This window comes from Phasianus colchicus, chromosome 1 (assembly GCF_987193195.1).
Source record: "Phasianus colchicus chromosome 1, bPhaCol1.hap1.1, whole genome shotgun sequence".
In the NCBI taxonomy this organism is placed as follows: domain Eukaryota; kingdom Metazoa; phylum Chordata; class Aves; order Galliformes; family Phasianidae; genus Phasianus; species Phasianus colchicus.
In genome coordinates, this window is record NC_143436.1 from 4,119,160 (window position 1) to 4,134,349 (window position 15,190).

Consider the following 15,190-nt stretch of genomic DNA (forward strand, 5'->3'; position numbering starts at 1 on the left):
AGTAAAGCTGAACAGAGAAAATCCCAAATCCAACTCCCTCTGGGTAAGAATCCCAAATCAGCCTCCAGTCCTGGTGAGAATCCCAACTCAAACTACCTAGATGAAAATCCCCAAACTCCCATTCAGCTGAAAACTTTCAGTCCATTTCAACTCCCTCCTCCAAATTTAACTCCCAAAACCCTAATTCCTGAATGAAAATCCCAAATAAATCCCTATCCAGATGAAAATCCTAAACCCACCCTTCATGCTGAAACAACAGAATCTTCATCATGCAGCTGGGAATTGCAAATCCCTCCTTAAAATCCTCATCTAGATAAGAACCTCAAATCAACTCTTTAACTTCTTGCAGGTGAAAATCCCAAATCCAATCACACCCTGATAAAAATGGTAAATCCCACAGCCCTCCATTCTGATGAAAACACAAACCCCATCCCCAAACTTCACAAACCCTCCCTATAGCCACCTACAGTGGGTGGGAAGCCCCCATTTGCCCTCCAACCTGTATCCCAGTAAAAATCCCAAATCCCCCAAGGTCCCCCACATCCAGATGGAAAGCCCAACCCCCTCCAAACTCTACCCCAGAGAACCACCAACGGACCACTGTCCATGTCTTATGGCAGGTGGGGAACACAGACATTCTCCCAGAATCCAATCTCAATAAAAAACCCCAAATTGCCCAAAGCTCTCATCCTGATGAATGCCCTCAATCCCACCCACTAAGAATCCCTGTGAACCCCTATCATGATGGAAACCCAAACTCTACCCTCAAATTCTATAAACCACCCAAATCACCCCCTGTAGGTGGGTAGGTGAGAATCCCAAATCCTCCCCCCCCCCAAACTTCCATCCTGATGGATACCCCAAATACCTTCACATGAAGATGGAAAACTCAACTCCCTCCAAACTCTATCCTAAGAAACCCCCAAAACCCCCTTAACCCTAACCCCAAATCACCCCTTATGACAGCCCAGATCCCACCCCAAACACACATCCCAGTGAAAACCCCAAATCTCCCCAAGCACCCATTAGACAAAATCCCCAGATATACTCGTGTGTAGAAAATCCAATTCCCCCTAAACTCTACCCCGAAGAACCCCCATATCATCTTCCATAGCATCTAGGAAACGCAGACATTCTCCCAGACCCCCATCCCTATAAAAGCCCAGAATGCCCCTAATCTCAATGAATAACCCAATCACTCCCAAATGCAAGTAGAAACCCCAAATTCCTCCAGATTTTATCCCAATTAACCCCCAAATCATCTTTTAAGCAGGAACTCCAAATTCCCCCCAGACTCCCACCCCACTAAAAAAAACCCCAAATCCTTCCAAACCCTCCATGCGACGAACACCCCAAATCCCCTCCACGCATCCCAACCCTTCCACAAACCTCCGCCCGGACAAAAACCCAAACTCCATCCCCAAATCCCTTTGTATCCGCTGACATCCACAACCCCACCACCGCCCCTAACAAACACCCCCCCCCCCCCCCCCATATCTCCAACCCCAGCCCCGGTTCCTAGGGGGCGGAGGCGAGGGCGGGCCGGGGATGCTGCGCACCTCCCCCGGTTGCGGAGGGGGCAGCGGGTGCGGAGCCGGGGGAGGGCAGCGGGAGCCCAACGGGGAGAGCGGAGGGAGCCGAAGCGGAGACGGCCGCACAGAGCACCATGCGGGCATCGCTGCTGCTGCCGCTGCTCCCGCTGCTGCTGCACGGTAAGTGGCACCCGGAGCCGCCTCGCTGTTTTGCCTTCGCTTTGCTGTTTTTTTCCCTTTTTTCTTTTTTTCTTTTTTTTTTTCGGGGGCTGCGTACATCCAGCATCCTCCCTTTTTGCTTTCTTCTTTAACTCATTGGAAGCAATTGGGGAAGAAAGGTGTAAAAAAAGCACTCGGGGTGGTGTGTGCGTGGATCTGGCTTTATTCAGCCTCTCGTTTAGAAACTAAGTGCAGGAAACCATTCGAATTGCCAACCGGCAGCTTAACTTCGGGCGCGAATCTATAGGGCAGCGCGCCGCAGTGCTTCTTCCTTTATGCAACGCTGTGAGCTGAATGCGCTGCTTCTTCACAAAGCCCTTCAGTGGGGCACTGGAGCGGCGGTTTGGAGAAGAGAGCACGGAGCAATGAGCCTCATGCAGCTCTTTTGGTGCCCCAAGTGTGGTCGGAGTTTGGGTTGGTGTCGTAGTTTGGATGTTGGGTTGGTGTCATGGCTGGACTTTGGATTGGCATCATCGTTAGACTTTGGGTTGGAATAATGGTTGGGCTTTAGGTTGGAGGCATCGTGGCAGTGATCCAGAGTGCGTGGTGCTGTCCGGGTTGAGCCCGTGCCTCTGGTTTGTGGAGAGGTGGGGAAAAAGATGAGGGGAGATGGCAAAGTCAGTGTTGGAGGTGGATAAAGGAGGTGGAGTGGTGGAGACCCTTTGCTGGGAGGGTCAGGGGAGGTTGGGGAGCGGAGGTGTGGATGCTGTCTCGGGTCCTGTGAGAATGGCTGTGGGAGGGATGGTTTTGTCAGAGTGATGGTCTTAAATTGCATGGAAAAGTAGTGGGGAAGTGAAATGCACAGATTGTTTTCAAGGTGAATAAAGGCAGGGAAGAGTTGGGGGATCTCTTGGTTTCTCAGAGAGAAATGGGGCAAAATAATAAAGGAGGAGGTGAAATCTTGTTCTGGGTCACATCAAACTCTGTGGAGCTGCACAGGCTCTGATTCAAGGTAACAAAAGCTCAGGGTATCTCCGGAGGTAAAAGCAGAGTGAAGGGAGGGCCCTGGGGTCTGAACTGCAGGGGGAATTATTGGCCGAGGTCAGGCTGGAATCTCTGCCTGCCCCTGTTTTATTGTCCTGCTGCTCGTGAGTGTTACCGTGTCACCTCGTGGCATCTGGTCGTGATGGGCACGCAGGTGGGAAGTCCTCATCTCCTCCTGGTGCCGACGTGGGCTTTGCAAGAAAATTCTCTTGCTGTTAAAAAGGCTCAGCCTTATTAATATTGGCATAAAGCAGGGGTTGTTAATGCAGTTTTTCTGTCGCTGGCCAAAATTTGGCTGAATTTGGCTTCTTGGAAGGTTTTGTGTTGTTTTTCAGAACGGAGTGCAGAGTGGGACAAAAACAGGCTTCAGCTCCAGGAGGGAGCCCTGGGAAGGTAGAGGACCTGTTTCTACAGCACTCTCAAGTGATCCTATTACATATTTCTCGGAAATTATTTGATTAAATCCTTCAAAAAACAGCATTTCCTTGCCATTAGTTGCTGCTCCTAAGGTTTGAAATAAGCTCCTTAGAGGTGCTTTTATGTTGTTCCTTGGGTGCTGGCACTGGGATTTTCTTCCTTTGAGGTTGAAATAGGCTTCCTTTGCAGCTGGGTGTTTGGGCTTGGGCATGGCTGCTTGGCAAGATCTTGCTGCTGGTCCCAGCAGTGCTTATCTGTCATAACCATCTGCATTACTCAAGTAGTGCACCTCTTTTTCCACCAAATTGGATCGAAGTTGAGTTTGTAAATGAAACCAGAAGTTTTTTTTTTGTGGCTTAAAGGAGTAACTGGGATGGAGCTCATTGCCACTTGCGCTTGTTTTCTGATTAATTTGGATGTGAAACTCGTGAGTGAGCAGGGAGCTGGGTTTTGGGATGGTTTCTATTGCTGTGAGGAAGAAGGTGACAAGGTTGTGTTTGGGGAAGAGCAGAATTGAACCTTAGTTTTTAAGAGCAGCTCTTTGAGGTACAGCTATTTCACTACGAATGCTGCTTCCAGGTTTGTAGCTGATTCTGGAAAGATCCCCCCTATTTTTCTTTTGCCATAAATCAGAATAAAATCACACTCGGACAAAGCACAGCCACTCCACACAAGAGATGTTGCACGTAAAACATGGGGCACATAACATCTTGAAATTCAGACAGCTTGTGAGGGGCCCTACGGGGCTATAGCGTGCTCCCAGGATATTTTATTTATTCCTCCTACATATTAGATCTTCTGTCCCACTGGGGCATGATAGCAGAATTGCATCAGGAAGAGTAAAACGATATGTTTTATCCTCAGAGGATTAAGAAGAGCCCCAAGCTCAAACCTGCCCCAAGGGCAGGAGCAGCCCTTACCCTTTGTCTGGCTCTAAACAAACACATCTCCGGGTTGCTGCCAAAACAGCCTCCTTCATTCCCAAAAGCTGCTCTGGTTCCCTGGTGCTCAGAGCTCATGTTTGTCCAAGACAAGCTGTCAAAGACATGCATTCTTAAAATCCATCTGATTCATTGGATGCTAATGCTGAGATGGGCAGAAGCAGGAAATTGGTGGGTGCCAACAGGAGGAAAAAAGTCATTAACTGAAGTGTTTCAAATTCAGCACTGAAGCAGAACGTGTATTCTCATACAGTCATTGCTGGAGGAACTTTGACGGGATTTTTGCAACTCATTTCCAACTCTTGCCATTTTAGCAGCGCAATACCTTTGATTCCCCGGTGGCAAAACAGATTCAGTAATGATACCCCATGGGTCTGTTTTAGGAGGTTTAATTAAAGGCTTGTTTGTAAAGTGCTTGAAGGTCCCTGGATGAAAGGAGCTGGAGCCATGCAATACACTGATTTAATTCCAGAGAGTTGCTTTAAAGGCTTGTGATGAGGAGGCTGGTGATCACTCATGGTGGTGGTGGCAGGAGACGGGCTGCAAATATCTGCTCTCAGCATTTGCAGAGAGGTTTGGGTTGCACTTCAGTTATTATTTCCCATTAAATCCTGCATCTTCCATCCCCACTTGCACCCTCCAGAAGACATAGGAATGCCAACAAAGTGCAAGCAAGCTCTGGAGTGTTTTGAGACAGTGGGATTTGGAAACTAAATTCCAGTCAGTGAGGATCCCTCAGGCTGTGCAGTATCCCCTGTGTTATTCTGGGTGTTACATCACTTTTCTAGAGCAGAGATTTGCTATCAGGATTTAGACACAGGATGCATCCATCCCACCTGCTCACATCTGCATTGTATTTCGCCCCCTTCGTGCTCAGCTGCAAGTCCTTCACCACGTGGGCCCTTTGCCTTATCCCCAGTGACCCACCATGGCACCCAGAGCCACAGTGCCTTCACTAGCTCCTTCCACATATGGTCCAATCAGCTGGGACCAAGCCTGGTGCAAACCCACACACAGGGGCACAGAACATCCTCCTTCCTGAACACCAAGCCAAGCATTCGCCTCACCTTCAGTCCTAAACGTCACAGAAGGGCTTGAACTCTACAGGAATCCAGGTGGCCCTGTTTGGTCCATTCCCCATGTGCAGGCATGTGTAATCTCACAAGCTCTCTGGAGCGTTTTCTCATGCCCCTACCAACTTCCTCCTCAAAAATCTGTTTGTGTGCACTGATGGCCTGCACAGCTCCTTCCATAACCAGCCAATCTCTGCGTAAGGATGTTGTTCCTGAGTTGTTGCAATGCACGCCCTGCCTTTCAGAGAGCTCTTCAGCAAGTTTTGCTTATGTTATTATTGTTATCCTAGAAGATGCACGCAGTCATCTGTTAATTGTAGAATCATAGAATGGTCTGGGTTGGAAGGAACCTTAAAGATCACATAGTTTGAGCCCCCTGCCATGGGAAGGGATACCTCCCACTAAATCCAGGTGTTTAACGTCACAGCTGTTGTTCTCCAGCCACCTGTGCTCATAGAATCACAAAAACTTTGAATATCCCGAGTTGGAAGGGACCCCTAAGGATCATCGAGTCCAACCCCTGGCTCCACACAGGACAAACCAGGGTGCATCTTGCTGCTGAATGTGCTTAGATGAGCTCACGTGCCGTAAAATGTGCTAAGCACCCATAAGATGGAGCTGTTGGGGTTGAAACCATGGAGTATTTGGGGCATGGTTTGTTGTTTTCTGCACAGGTGTTGCACAGCCATGTCAGAGCTGTGTGCTATAGAAACCTGTCTTGGGATTCTTTGATGGGAGACAGCACTGCAGCATGTGAGATCACCAGCCTTGGTGTTTGGGAATGTAGCTCCAGCCTCCTGCAGAATCCTTTCTATGTGCCATTGGTGCTTGACCAAAGAATTGCTCTTTTCCCCTAAACTGCATGGTGTGATGGTGTCCCACACCCTGAGGTGCTTTGTCATGCTGAATTCTTCATTATTTGGGAGCTTCGTCAAGTTTTAATGGCTCTAATGCACATATTTCTGCTGTAGTGCTTGGCAGAAGCTTTGCAGTGCTTTGCTCTGGAGGTCCCTGAGAAAGATGGGAGGAGAGAGGTGCTCTCCTCGTGCCACAGCTCCAGTTTTGAGGTGCCTAAGCAGTGGGACTAGTCCATATCCAAAACCACATTGCATTAGAGTTTAAACCCACCTGAAGTTGGCTGCCTGTTTTGAATTGCAAATAGTGCTAGAAATAATTGGAGAGTCCTGGAAAATGCCAGTAGTAGCATTCCTGCTACTGCTACTGGTAGTGCAAAGCTTTGAGGTGGGATATTTGGCATGAACTACATGGGGAGCTGCATGGATACTGGACTTGAGCCATAGAGAGTCTCAAGTCTCAGGTCTTTGAAAATTGCTGAGACCCATTGGCAGCCAGCAAATGCCAGGATGCCTCTTCAACCCTACTGTGAAAAAAAACCCTCTGTCCTTCAAGATATAAAGTGAAGTTGCTCCAGACCCTTAAGGCACCAATATTCTCCACTGATCATTTGATTATCAGGGCGCAGGTTTTCTTGCTGAAGTTTTCTCATCACCACGTGTGGCTGCTTTGCAAATCATTGTCTTTGCAGCACATGCTGCTCCACGTGCAGCGAGCACCTATTGCTTCCCATAAATAATGTATGTGTTGTGGCTTTCTTGGTCACAGGCCAGGAGTGCTTACTGTTGTGTGTGCTGCTGGTGACAGTTTGGTGACAAAATATTGCAAGGAGGCAGGGAGAATGCAAAAGACTTATTAAAATTAACTCAGTGCAACGCCTCAATGCCCAGCATAAAGCAGAAGGGCAAATGAATGGGAAAGAGCCTTCAGCTATGGTACAGCACCTGGTTTTAGATGTGCATCTGTAATAAACCAGCTGCAAAAAGGCAGTGTCTGAATGCACTGTGCTCCCCACGTTGTGATGTGGCTTTCAGCATAGCTCAGCTTGTGCACAGCTTGTGTCCAAGGAATCACTGCTCATAGTGATGGGGCCACCATCCCCTTATTCTGGGGAGAATTCAGGTGTGTAATGAGATGAGTGAGTCCGAAAAAGTGCAATGTAGCTGTGAATGTTCTGGAAAACAGGTCATATGGGGAGGGGCTGAGGGAATTGGGATTGTCCAGTTTGGAAGAGAGGAGGCTCAGGGGAGACCTTATTGTTGTCTACAGTGACATGAAAGGAGGTTGTGGCAAGGTGAGGCTTTTCTCCCTGGTAACAGCAATGGAATGAGAGGGAGTGGCTTTAAGTTGTACCAGGGGAGTTCAGGTTGGATATTAGTTTCTTCTCAGAAAGGGTGATGAGGCATTGGAACAGGCTGCACATGGAGGTGGTAGAGTCACCGTCCCTGGAGGTGTTCAAGGAAAGTGCAGATGTGGCACTGAGGGACGTGATTAGTGGGCATGGTGGGCATGGGTTGATGGTTGGACTGGATGGCCTTAGTGGTCTTTTCCAGCCGTAATGATTCTATGATTTAGACACTAGAGATTTGTATGTCCATGGATGGTGCCCTGCAGGGTTTATGTTACACCAAAAGCATCCAGGATCTGCCCTCAGAAATACTGATCTTGCTTCACAGTATCTGTTTAGAAACATCCAAAAATGTGGGTTTGTAGATGTGTTCTTGGTGGGTCAGGAGTACACCATAATGGTGGCAGCATGTAAGGCAGATGGGAAGAACAGTCTTTGGGTTTAAATCAAGGCTGTGTTTGAAGCTGAGTGCAGGACTTGTGCCTTAGAAACAGGCAGATGGGATTTGCAAGGAAATCTGCAAAATGGAATAGTTAATGTTTTATTTCTGAGTTACTCCCATTGTAGATGTTGCCTTGAGGTTGGCTTCATATTCTTAGCATCCAGAATAAAAGCTGGATTAATCCAGCAGGTTTTTTTTTTTTTAATTTGCAAATTCAACATGCATGCAGCTTTGGTCTTCCAGCACATGTGAATGGTGATAGAGAGGAGAAGGTCATTTTGCAGTGGTAGCAAAAGGCCTGAGTTATTAATGACAAATGCTGAATTTTTCTCTCTCCGCCTTAATTGATTTTAGTAATTCTAACTGAAGGAGATAGAAATTGGCTTAGAGTTATTCAGCTGTAGTACTTAAAGATACATGAAATCTGCGTGCTGGCTATTGTAAGAAAGGAGGAGACACGCTTATCAGGCATTTATTCTAAGTGGTTTCTGCTAAACACAGTCCAAGAGAGAATGCCAGATTTCTAACTCTGACAGAGTGCATTTGAAAGGGTTTGCAAGTTTTGGAGAAACTGTGTTTGAAAAAAGCCCTTCTTTGAAGCGTGATAGCAAAAACGTTTTTTTTCTTCCCCCCAGAGTCTAAAGGCAGAAGGGTGAGATAAGAAATTCCACCACAAACGCAGTGAGGAAAAAAAAATGTCAAAAGTTTAAATGATACTGCCTGGATAGCTTTCAGGGTGACTATTACACCTTGCTTATCACGGCACTGTGTTCCTCGACTGTGAGAAAGGGCAGAGTGGGCAAAGCAATGCACTGTATTCCCCAGCACAAATCCAATTTGCATCAGCTGTATTGATACAACTTTTTCCTGGATAATTGCAAATGGTTGCAGCAATACCAGGAGCTGAGGTGGACCCATGAGCAAGAGACGTGCTGCGTTCCTCGGCTCTTCTGTAGCTTTCTTAGTGAGGAGCCGAATAGACTTGATGGGGATGATTTAAAACCTTCAATCAGTTGTTTTAAAAATAATCGAATGGGTTGTATCTAAAAAAGTCACCCTCCCAGCTGACTGCAGGAGGGAGTTTTGTAAAAGGGGGTCGGCATGAAGTTAAAGGTTTGATGGGTATGAAGCATGTATTTTTTATGCTCGCTTCATTGCGTCTGAGGCTTAGCATCGTCACTGGCAGCATGCAGGTGTGTTCAGAGCTTCTGAAGAGTGTTATTAAATTTATACATATTCTAAATAAGCAATTATACCCCTGTATCTGAGCAACCTGTTCCAATAAGGGTGGTGAGGCACTGGCACACAGTTTGCCCAGATTGGTGGTGGGTGCCCCATCCCTGGAGACATTCAGAGTCGGGCTGCCCAGGGCTCTGAGATCCTGATGGAGCTGTAGGTGACCCTGTTCATTGCAGGGAAGTTGGATTAGATGGCCTTTAAGGGTCCCTTCCAACTCTATTCTATGATTCTGCAAATTACAGTTGTCCTTGTTGGACCTTTCTAATTTATCAACCAACAGAAGAGATGCCTAAGGCACAGTCAAGGGAAGAATGTTTTCTAGCATGTTCTAGGTGAGCTAATATTAAGCCTCTTCAATAGAGATTGCTATTGCACCACTTCCAACCCAGCATGAAATCTTTTGGCCGTGTTCTCCCTCTCTAGCTGATGGTGACCTGATTTGGTTTCAGAGCCTGCATCTGTTTGTTCCCACAGGTTTCTCTTGGCAAGATGGTGAACATAATAACACACAGTAAATGCACAAAACAGCTCCCACCCTGCCCTTTTTTTTCTTTTTCTTTTTTTTTTTTTAATAATGCTGTGTTTTCAGGTGGATCAATTCTCTGATCTAGCTCAGCATGCTGTGACAGTGTTCATATTCTTGCAGGGCAGAGCCTCTTTCAAAATGCACATGGTTTGATGCCAAGTTAAAGCAATGCTGTAAGCACACCGAAATCATCCGTGGCAATGAAAGGTTGGATTGCAGCAGTGCAGTGTGCTACAAATGGAATGAGCCTGCACCTGCCATAGGGCTCCTGGCAAAGCTTGTGTTGATCAAGAGGCAACCAAGGCAAACCATGAGCAAAACAAGACATGACATCCAATTGGCGGTGAGGCCAGCAGGCAAATCACCCTCTTGACCTCAATTTTCAAGCACGCAGGAGTTAATCTCAGCATACCCCAGTGGCTCTCGAGATCATCAGTGCTGCACTTGCCTGAGCCTCGGGTAATTCACATGTAGATGCTGACCTCTTTGGTACAGGTGATAAATTTTCCCATCTTGAATAGTCATGTAAAATATCATAAAAAAATGCATTCGGAGCTTGTTACATCACCCTAGTATTGAACATTATTCTGTTTCCTTAAGTTTTTCCCAGACAGCTGAAAAAAAAACCTTCTGAAGTCTCACTCTGTGCAATTTGTAGGCTTCTAAGACAGGTCCTTGAGGTACCAATGAATCCCCATTATCCACATTCAACACAGGAACGTGCTTTTTCTCATTAAAACCTCACAAAGGGTTCAAAACTTCCTTTTATTGCAAAGTGCTTTGATTTAAATTGATGTGGCTTAAATTAGGAATTTCAGTCATGGTTTAAAATAAGGAAGCAAAAAGTCTTTATTGGAATGATTTCATTTTAATCATGCTTTTCATTTCCAATTCATAGCTATATCCCTTACGCAAGGTTGATTTCCCCTTGGTTGCTCACTGTAAAACATGGAGATTTACAGCTTGCTGTTACCTTTCAGCTGTATTTTCTAACAGGGTAGTCACGCTATGAACATATTTGTTTAAACAGCTATATCTAGGCTGCCACCACTCTGTTTTGATTTTTAATGTGTACATCTTTCAGGTCTCCCTAGGAAATGATGAATGGCGCTAACTTTGGGCTCGTTGCAGGCAATCACTCTTTACTCATGAGTGAAATTTCTGTTAAACTGACAGATGTGAAACAGCATTTACAATTCTTTTAAGATACATCAGGCAACCAAGGACTTGGATACCTAACACATACACTTTTCAACACGCTTTCGAGATTAAAACCAAGAAACGTATTGAGCAAATCTCAAGTGTCAATCTCTGATGGAGTTAGTGACTGAAATGAATTGTTTCTTGTCCCTGGGGGGTTGTGAATAAACAGGAGTTGTTCTCTTAAATCTCGCTTTTACTGTTTAAAACAAGAGAGAAAGCTATTTGATTTTTCAGCTGCCAGTTCCCAGTTGTTTTCACAGCTTAAAATTAACCATTGGTGGAATCGCTGAATGTGTCTTTCTATTATATGCAGAGAGGCTGGGGCACTGGAAAAAAAAAGGGAAAAAAAGGGAGGAAAAAAAAAAAAAAAGGTTAGGATTAGGGTTAACTTTCTTTAATTGGCTCACCAGTTTTTGTCTTGCATCCAAATCCCATCTCATTTAGTGCTGAAAAATCCCAAATCCCCAAGTGCCATGGATGTTCCATTTGAATTTATACTTAGCGCAATGTATTGTTTGTAATAATTGTATTATATCTATATATCTCCTGTTTGATGCTAGATGACACATTCGTCCTTTCAAAAAATAGGAGTTGACCTCACCTCGCCAGGACAGTGACCCATGGCAGTGCAGGTCTTTCTTCCCCATGGAACAGTAGCTTGGACCAGTCCTTGTGTCCAGGAGAGCAATGTAGCCTGGCAGATCCTGGTGAGCTTCCACCCATGCACATTGCATGGCCATCATGGGGATCTTGGAAGCATGGAGAATAGTAAGTTCAACCCCCCTTCTGTTTTCTGAAGTAAAACCCCATTAATAGACAACTGTGTGAAACCTGGGGGAACCTGGATCCTCTCAGCTGGGCCATTTAGATCCATCTCTCTGATGATCCTTCCTGAGAACGCTTTCTCCCATTGGCTTGATGATTAAACATCAAACACACAAAAAGAAAACAATTTGATGATATGATATTGCAGTGTCTTGAGCTCCTCAACATAGCAGGATGCTCTCAAAGGATGGAGGCTGTTCAGCATGATCACTGCCACCAAGATGATTGTGGTTGCTGCTCCTGCCGTCACTGTTCTGCATGTATCTGTTGCAGCTATTGGAGTATCACCTCCGTTGTATGGAGGCATCTCTGCCAAGATACATCAGTTAAGATTGCTAAAATTGCCTGAAGTGTCACAGCTGGAGGCAGCTTAAGGCAAAGGACACACTAAGATCATTCAGGCCCTGGGCTGAATCTTGCAGCCATCACTTTGTGCTTCTCCTGGCCAACTCCTTCACAGGCTGTTGGGGGTATCAGTGTCTCAGGATGGCCATACTACAGTGAAGTGCTGTCATGCAGAACAGTTCTCAAAATCTAGCCTGTAATATACCATCTCACCTTAAACTGCTTTTTCTGTGGGGCTTTCCAACAAGGAGAAGGCTGATAGCAGATTGGGTGGTGTTAATACCTAATGAGGGCAAGGATGGCCAATACTTCCACCACTGTGTGCTGTGTGATCAAAGGCAAAGCCTACCATCCATCAGTATCCACATTTGCTTTGTTGGTGTTCCTCCCAGTCGTGGCCTCAACTGGTGAGGGCAATTTAGGGCAGCTAACCTGGGGAAAATAAAACTGTTCTTTCTGCCTAGGAAGTGACACAAGAGGAAGGGTGGACTGGTGGTCAATGAAAAGTAGGCACCTAAGGCTGTGTTGCAGCAGGGCGTGTTGTCTCATGGGGGACATATAATTTGTATGGTTCAGTAATGGGGTGAGAAATGCAGAAATCTAAGTTAAGAAAGGAAAGAGCTATTTCTCTGTTCAAAAAAAAAGAAAGAAAGAAAAAATGAAATCCAGCTCTTTCATGCTCTGTGAAGTCTGGCCATGGGTAGCTGACACCTGCACAGGGTAAAGTTTTGGGGGGTTCTAAGGGTTTTTTGTGGCACAGCCAGCCCCTGAAGGTGCAAGGCTGTCGTTCCTCTGATCCCATTAGAAACGGAGATTATGGAGGCTCATCCACATTGCTGATAGAAGCACAGAAACTCCATCTCAGAGCACAGAGTGAGCAGCTCAACAGGCATCAGGCTGTGTGCAGAGCTGCATCACAGTGCTTATGGAGGAGAAAGTGGGGAGGAATGCAAGGAGCTGCATTTTCGACACAACTCAAAGATGCCAAGCTCTGAGCTGGTTGGTGATTGCTGAGGCCCTTGCTGCGTTTTTCATGAGAAGAGGAAGGAAAATTTTGATGCTGGGTGATTGCACTCTGCTTTTCCAGCTTCCTTTTCTAATTGCCTGTAGAATTTTTTGGCATAGCGACCACAGAGGTGCTTCCAGCCCTAACCTCCAAACACCCACAGGATCCTGCCCCAGGAACAGGGCTGCTGTGGGCTGAAAACCCTCAGCTAAGATACAGATTTTGTAAACTACCAAATTCACGTGTAGCTTGTGAACTTGGTGAGAAGTACTCACAGGAGAGCCCTGCCGAAGGAGTGCTGGCAGTTTGGTGTTTGTATTTGAGCTGGAGGAATTAAGTGGTAGCTGTACGCTTTGTCTTCCCATGAGTGTGTTTTGTGGGGCTGCTCCAATCTGTAGTGATGTAAGCTGCTTTCCTTGCTGGCAGTAGCGCTGCGGGCTGCCCCCAGCCCAGCTGGCTTTTTCGGGAGGTTTCCTGCTAATCCAGCTCAGAGGGCAGGGCTTTGTTTCCATCTCTACTGACTAAGAAGGGGGTGAGGAAGGTGCAGCTCTTGAGTAGTTTCTGTAGGGATTTTGGTTCGGTGTGAGCACAGCAAGCAACAAGGGTAATAAGATCTTGCCTCTGCTCAGATCTGGCAGGAGAATATACTTACCAACAGCCAGTTCTATGCAACAGGACTGTCCTTTTCTGTGATGGACAGATGATTATGAGGTGCCTGTAGGCAGATTTCACATATTTTTCCCCCATAGGGCAGGGAATGGCTTATTATAGCAACTCGTTGCCACTTGGACCTCACTACATATCCCTAAGTTCAAGGTCTGCAAGTTGTCCTGGCTCTGTTCAACTCATGGCTATACCATGAAGCCTGTGAGACTGGGAAAAGGAGGTTTGCTGTCCTTGATGACGTAAATTCACAGAATCATAGAGTGATTGGGTTGGAAGGGACCTTTCAGATCACCTCGTTCCAACCCCCTTGCTATAGGCAGGGACACCTCACACTAGACCAGGCTGCTCAAAGCCCCATCTGGCCTGTCCTTGAATACTTCCAGGGAAGGAAGAAGAATATGTTTGTTTAATGGCAATAAATATCACTTTTTGGGTACAGCTGGAGCTGGTGTGGATGTGAGCCAGTTTCTTTTCTTAGAGGTCTTTTCTTACCTTGATGATTCTATTAGGGACATGTTTTAGTGGGCATGGTTGTGATGGGTTGACAGTTGAACTTGATGATATTAGGTCTTGATGATTCATTGATTCTGCACGGTTCTTCTGTTTGGGAGAGCAGATGACAGGCTTGCTAGTTATTAATTGTATAATAACAACGGTCAATACCAAGCATTGCTGAAAGTCACTGTTTGCTTCTGAAGCCTCAGCTCTCCCTTGCCTCCATGATCAGCATATCCAATGCCTGATTTCTGAGAGCTGCCCTGACTGAAGTCAAAGGCTATTTTGCCCTGATGATAATAACCAGATACATCTGGAGGAGCTGATGATGCTTTCCTTTAAGACTGCGTGGGGATTTTCAGTTGTCTCTTCTGCCCTTCTGTAATTGAATGTGCTGGTTTTCTTGTGTCTCACAGAGTAGTTTTTGCAACAAGACTGCTTTGAATTGGCAGTGATCATTTGCAGACAGAGTTGTTCAAACAGCAGCAGCCTTTTCTGGTGTACCACATGCCCAGCATGGGCTGCATTTGCTGTCCCTCTTTCTTCCCATTTCTGCTCCCCAGCTGCAGTATTACCACCAGTAATACCCACTGAATCCCAGCACAGTGCCCCATCCATCACTCTTCTGGAGGCTTTCTGCAGGTCCCATCAAAGACCCAACTTGCTGTCACTGCCTTCTTTTCCCATCTTCAGCTCTATCATGACTTTAGGTTATTTTCTAAAAGAAACACCCAAGCTTATTTGTCAGAGCTTCACTGCTGTGCTATAAGCAGTGATCCGGTCTCTGCAGTTCCAGGTGCAGAGTAATTTAGATAATATCATCAAGCCCAGAACTGTGTCCTCCTCCTCTGCCCACTGCTCTGCCCTTTTCAAGGTAGGGAACCAGCATGGTGTTTGCAGACCTGACAGCTTCTCTAAAGCGAAAGGGGAGGATGATTAACAACAGGGAGGGGGTGCAGCTCCTTCTTCCTTCCTGCTTCCTTTACTCCCTTTGCTCTCTTCCCTTGCCCTGTCACGGCCCGACTGCTGCACGACTGCCAGACATGGCCATGCCACTTTGCAGCCAGGAGGGAG

The 15,190-nt window shown here is 46.4% G+C and overlaps 1 protein-coding gene across 1 annotated transcript in view; it reads left to right on the forward strand.

The window, feature by feature from the left end:
• Window positions 1-1,560: 1,560 nt before the first annotated feature.
• Window positions 1,561-15,190, forward strand: part of PODXL (podocalyxin like) — a 40,501-nt gene continuing 26,871 nt past the window's right edge. The window contains exon 1 of the mRNA XM_031609724.2: window positions 1,561-1,712. Within this exon, the coding sequence (XP_031465584.2) occupies window positions 1,667-1,712 (46 nt within the window). The 5' untranslated portion in view covers window positions 1,561-1,666. The remainder of the gene's footprint in view (window positions 1,713-15,190) is intronic.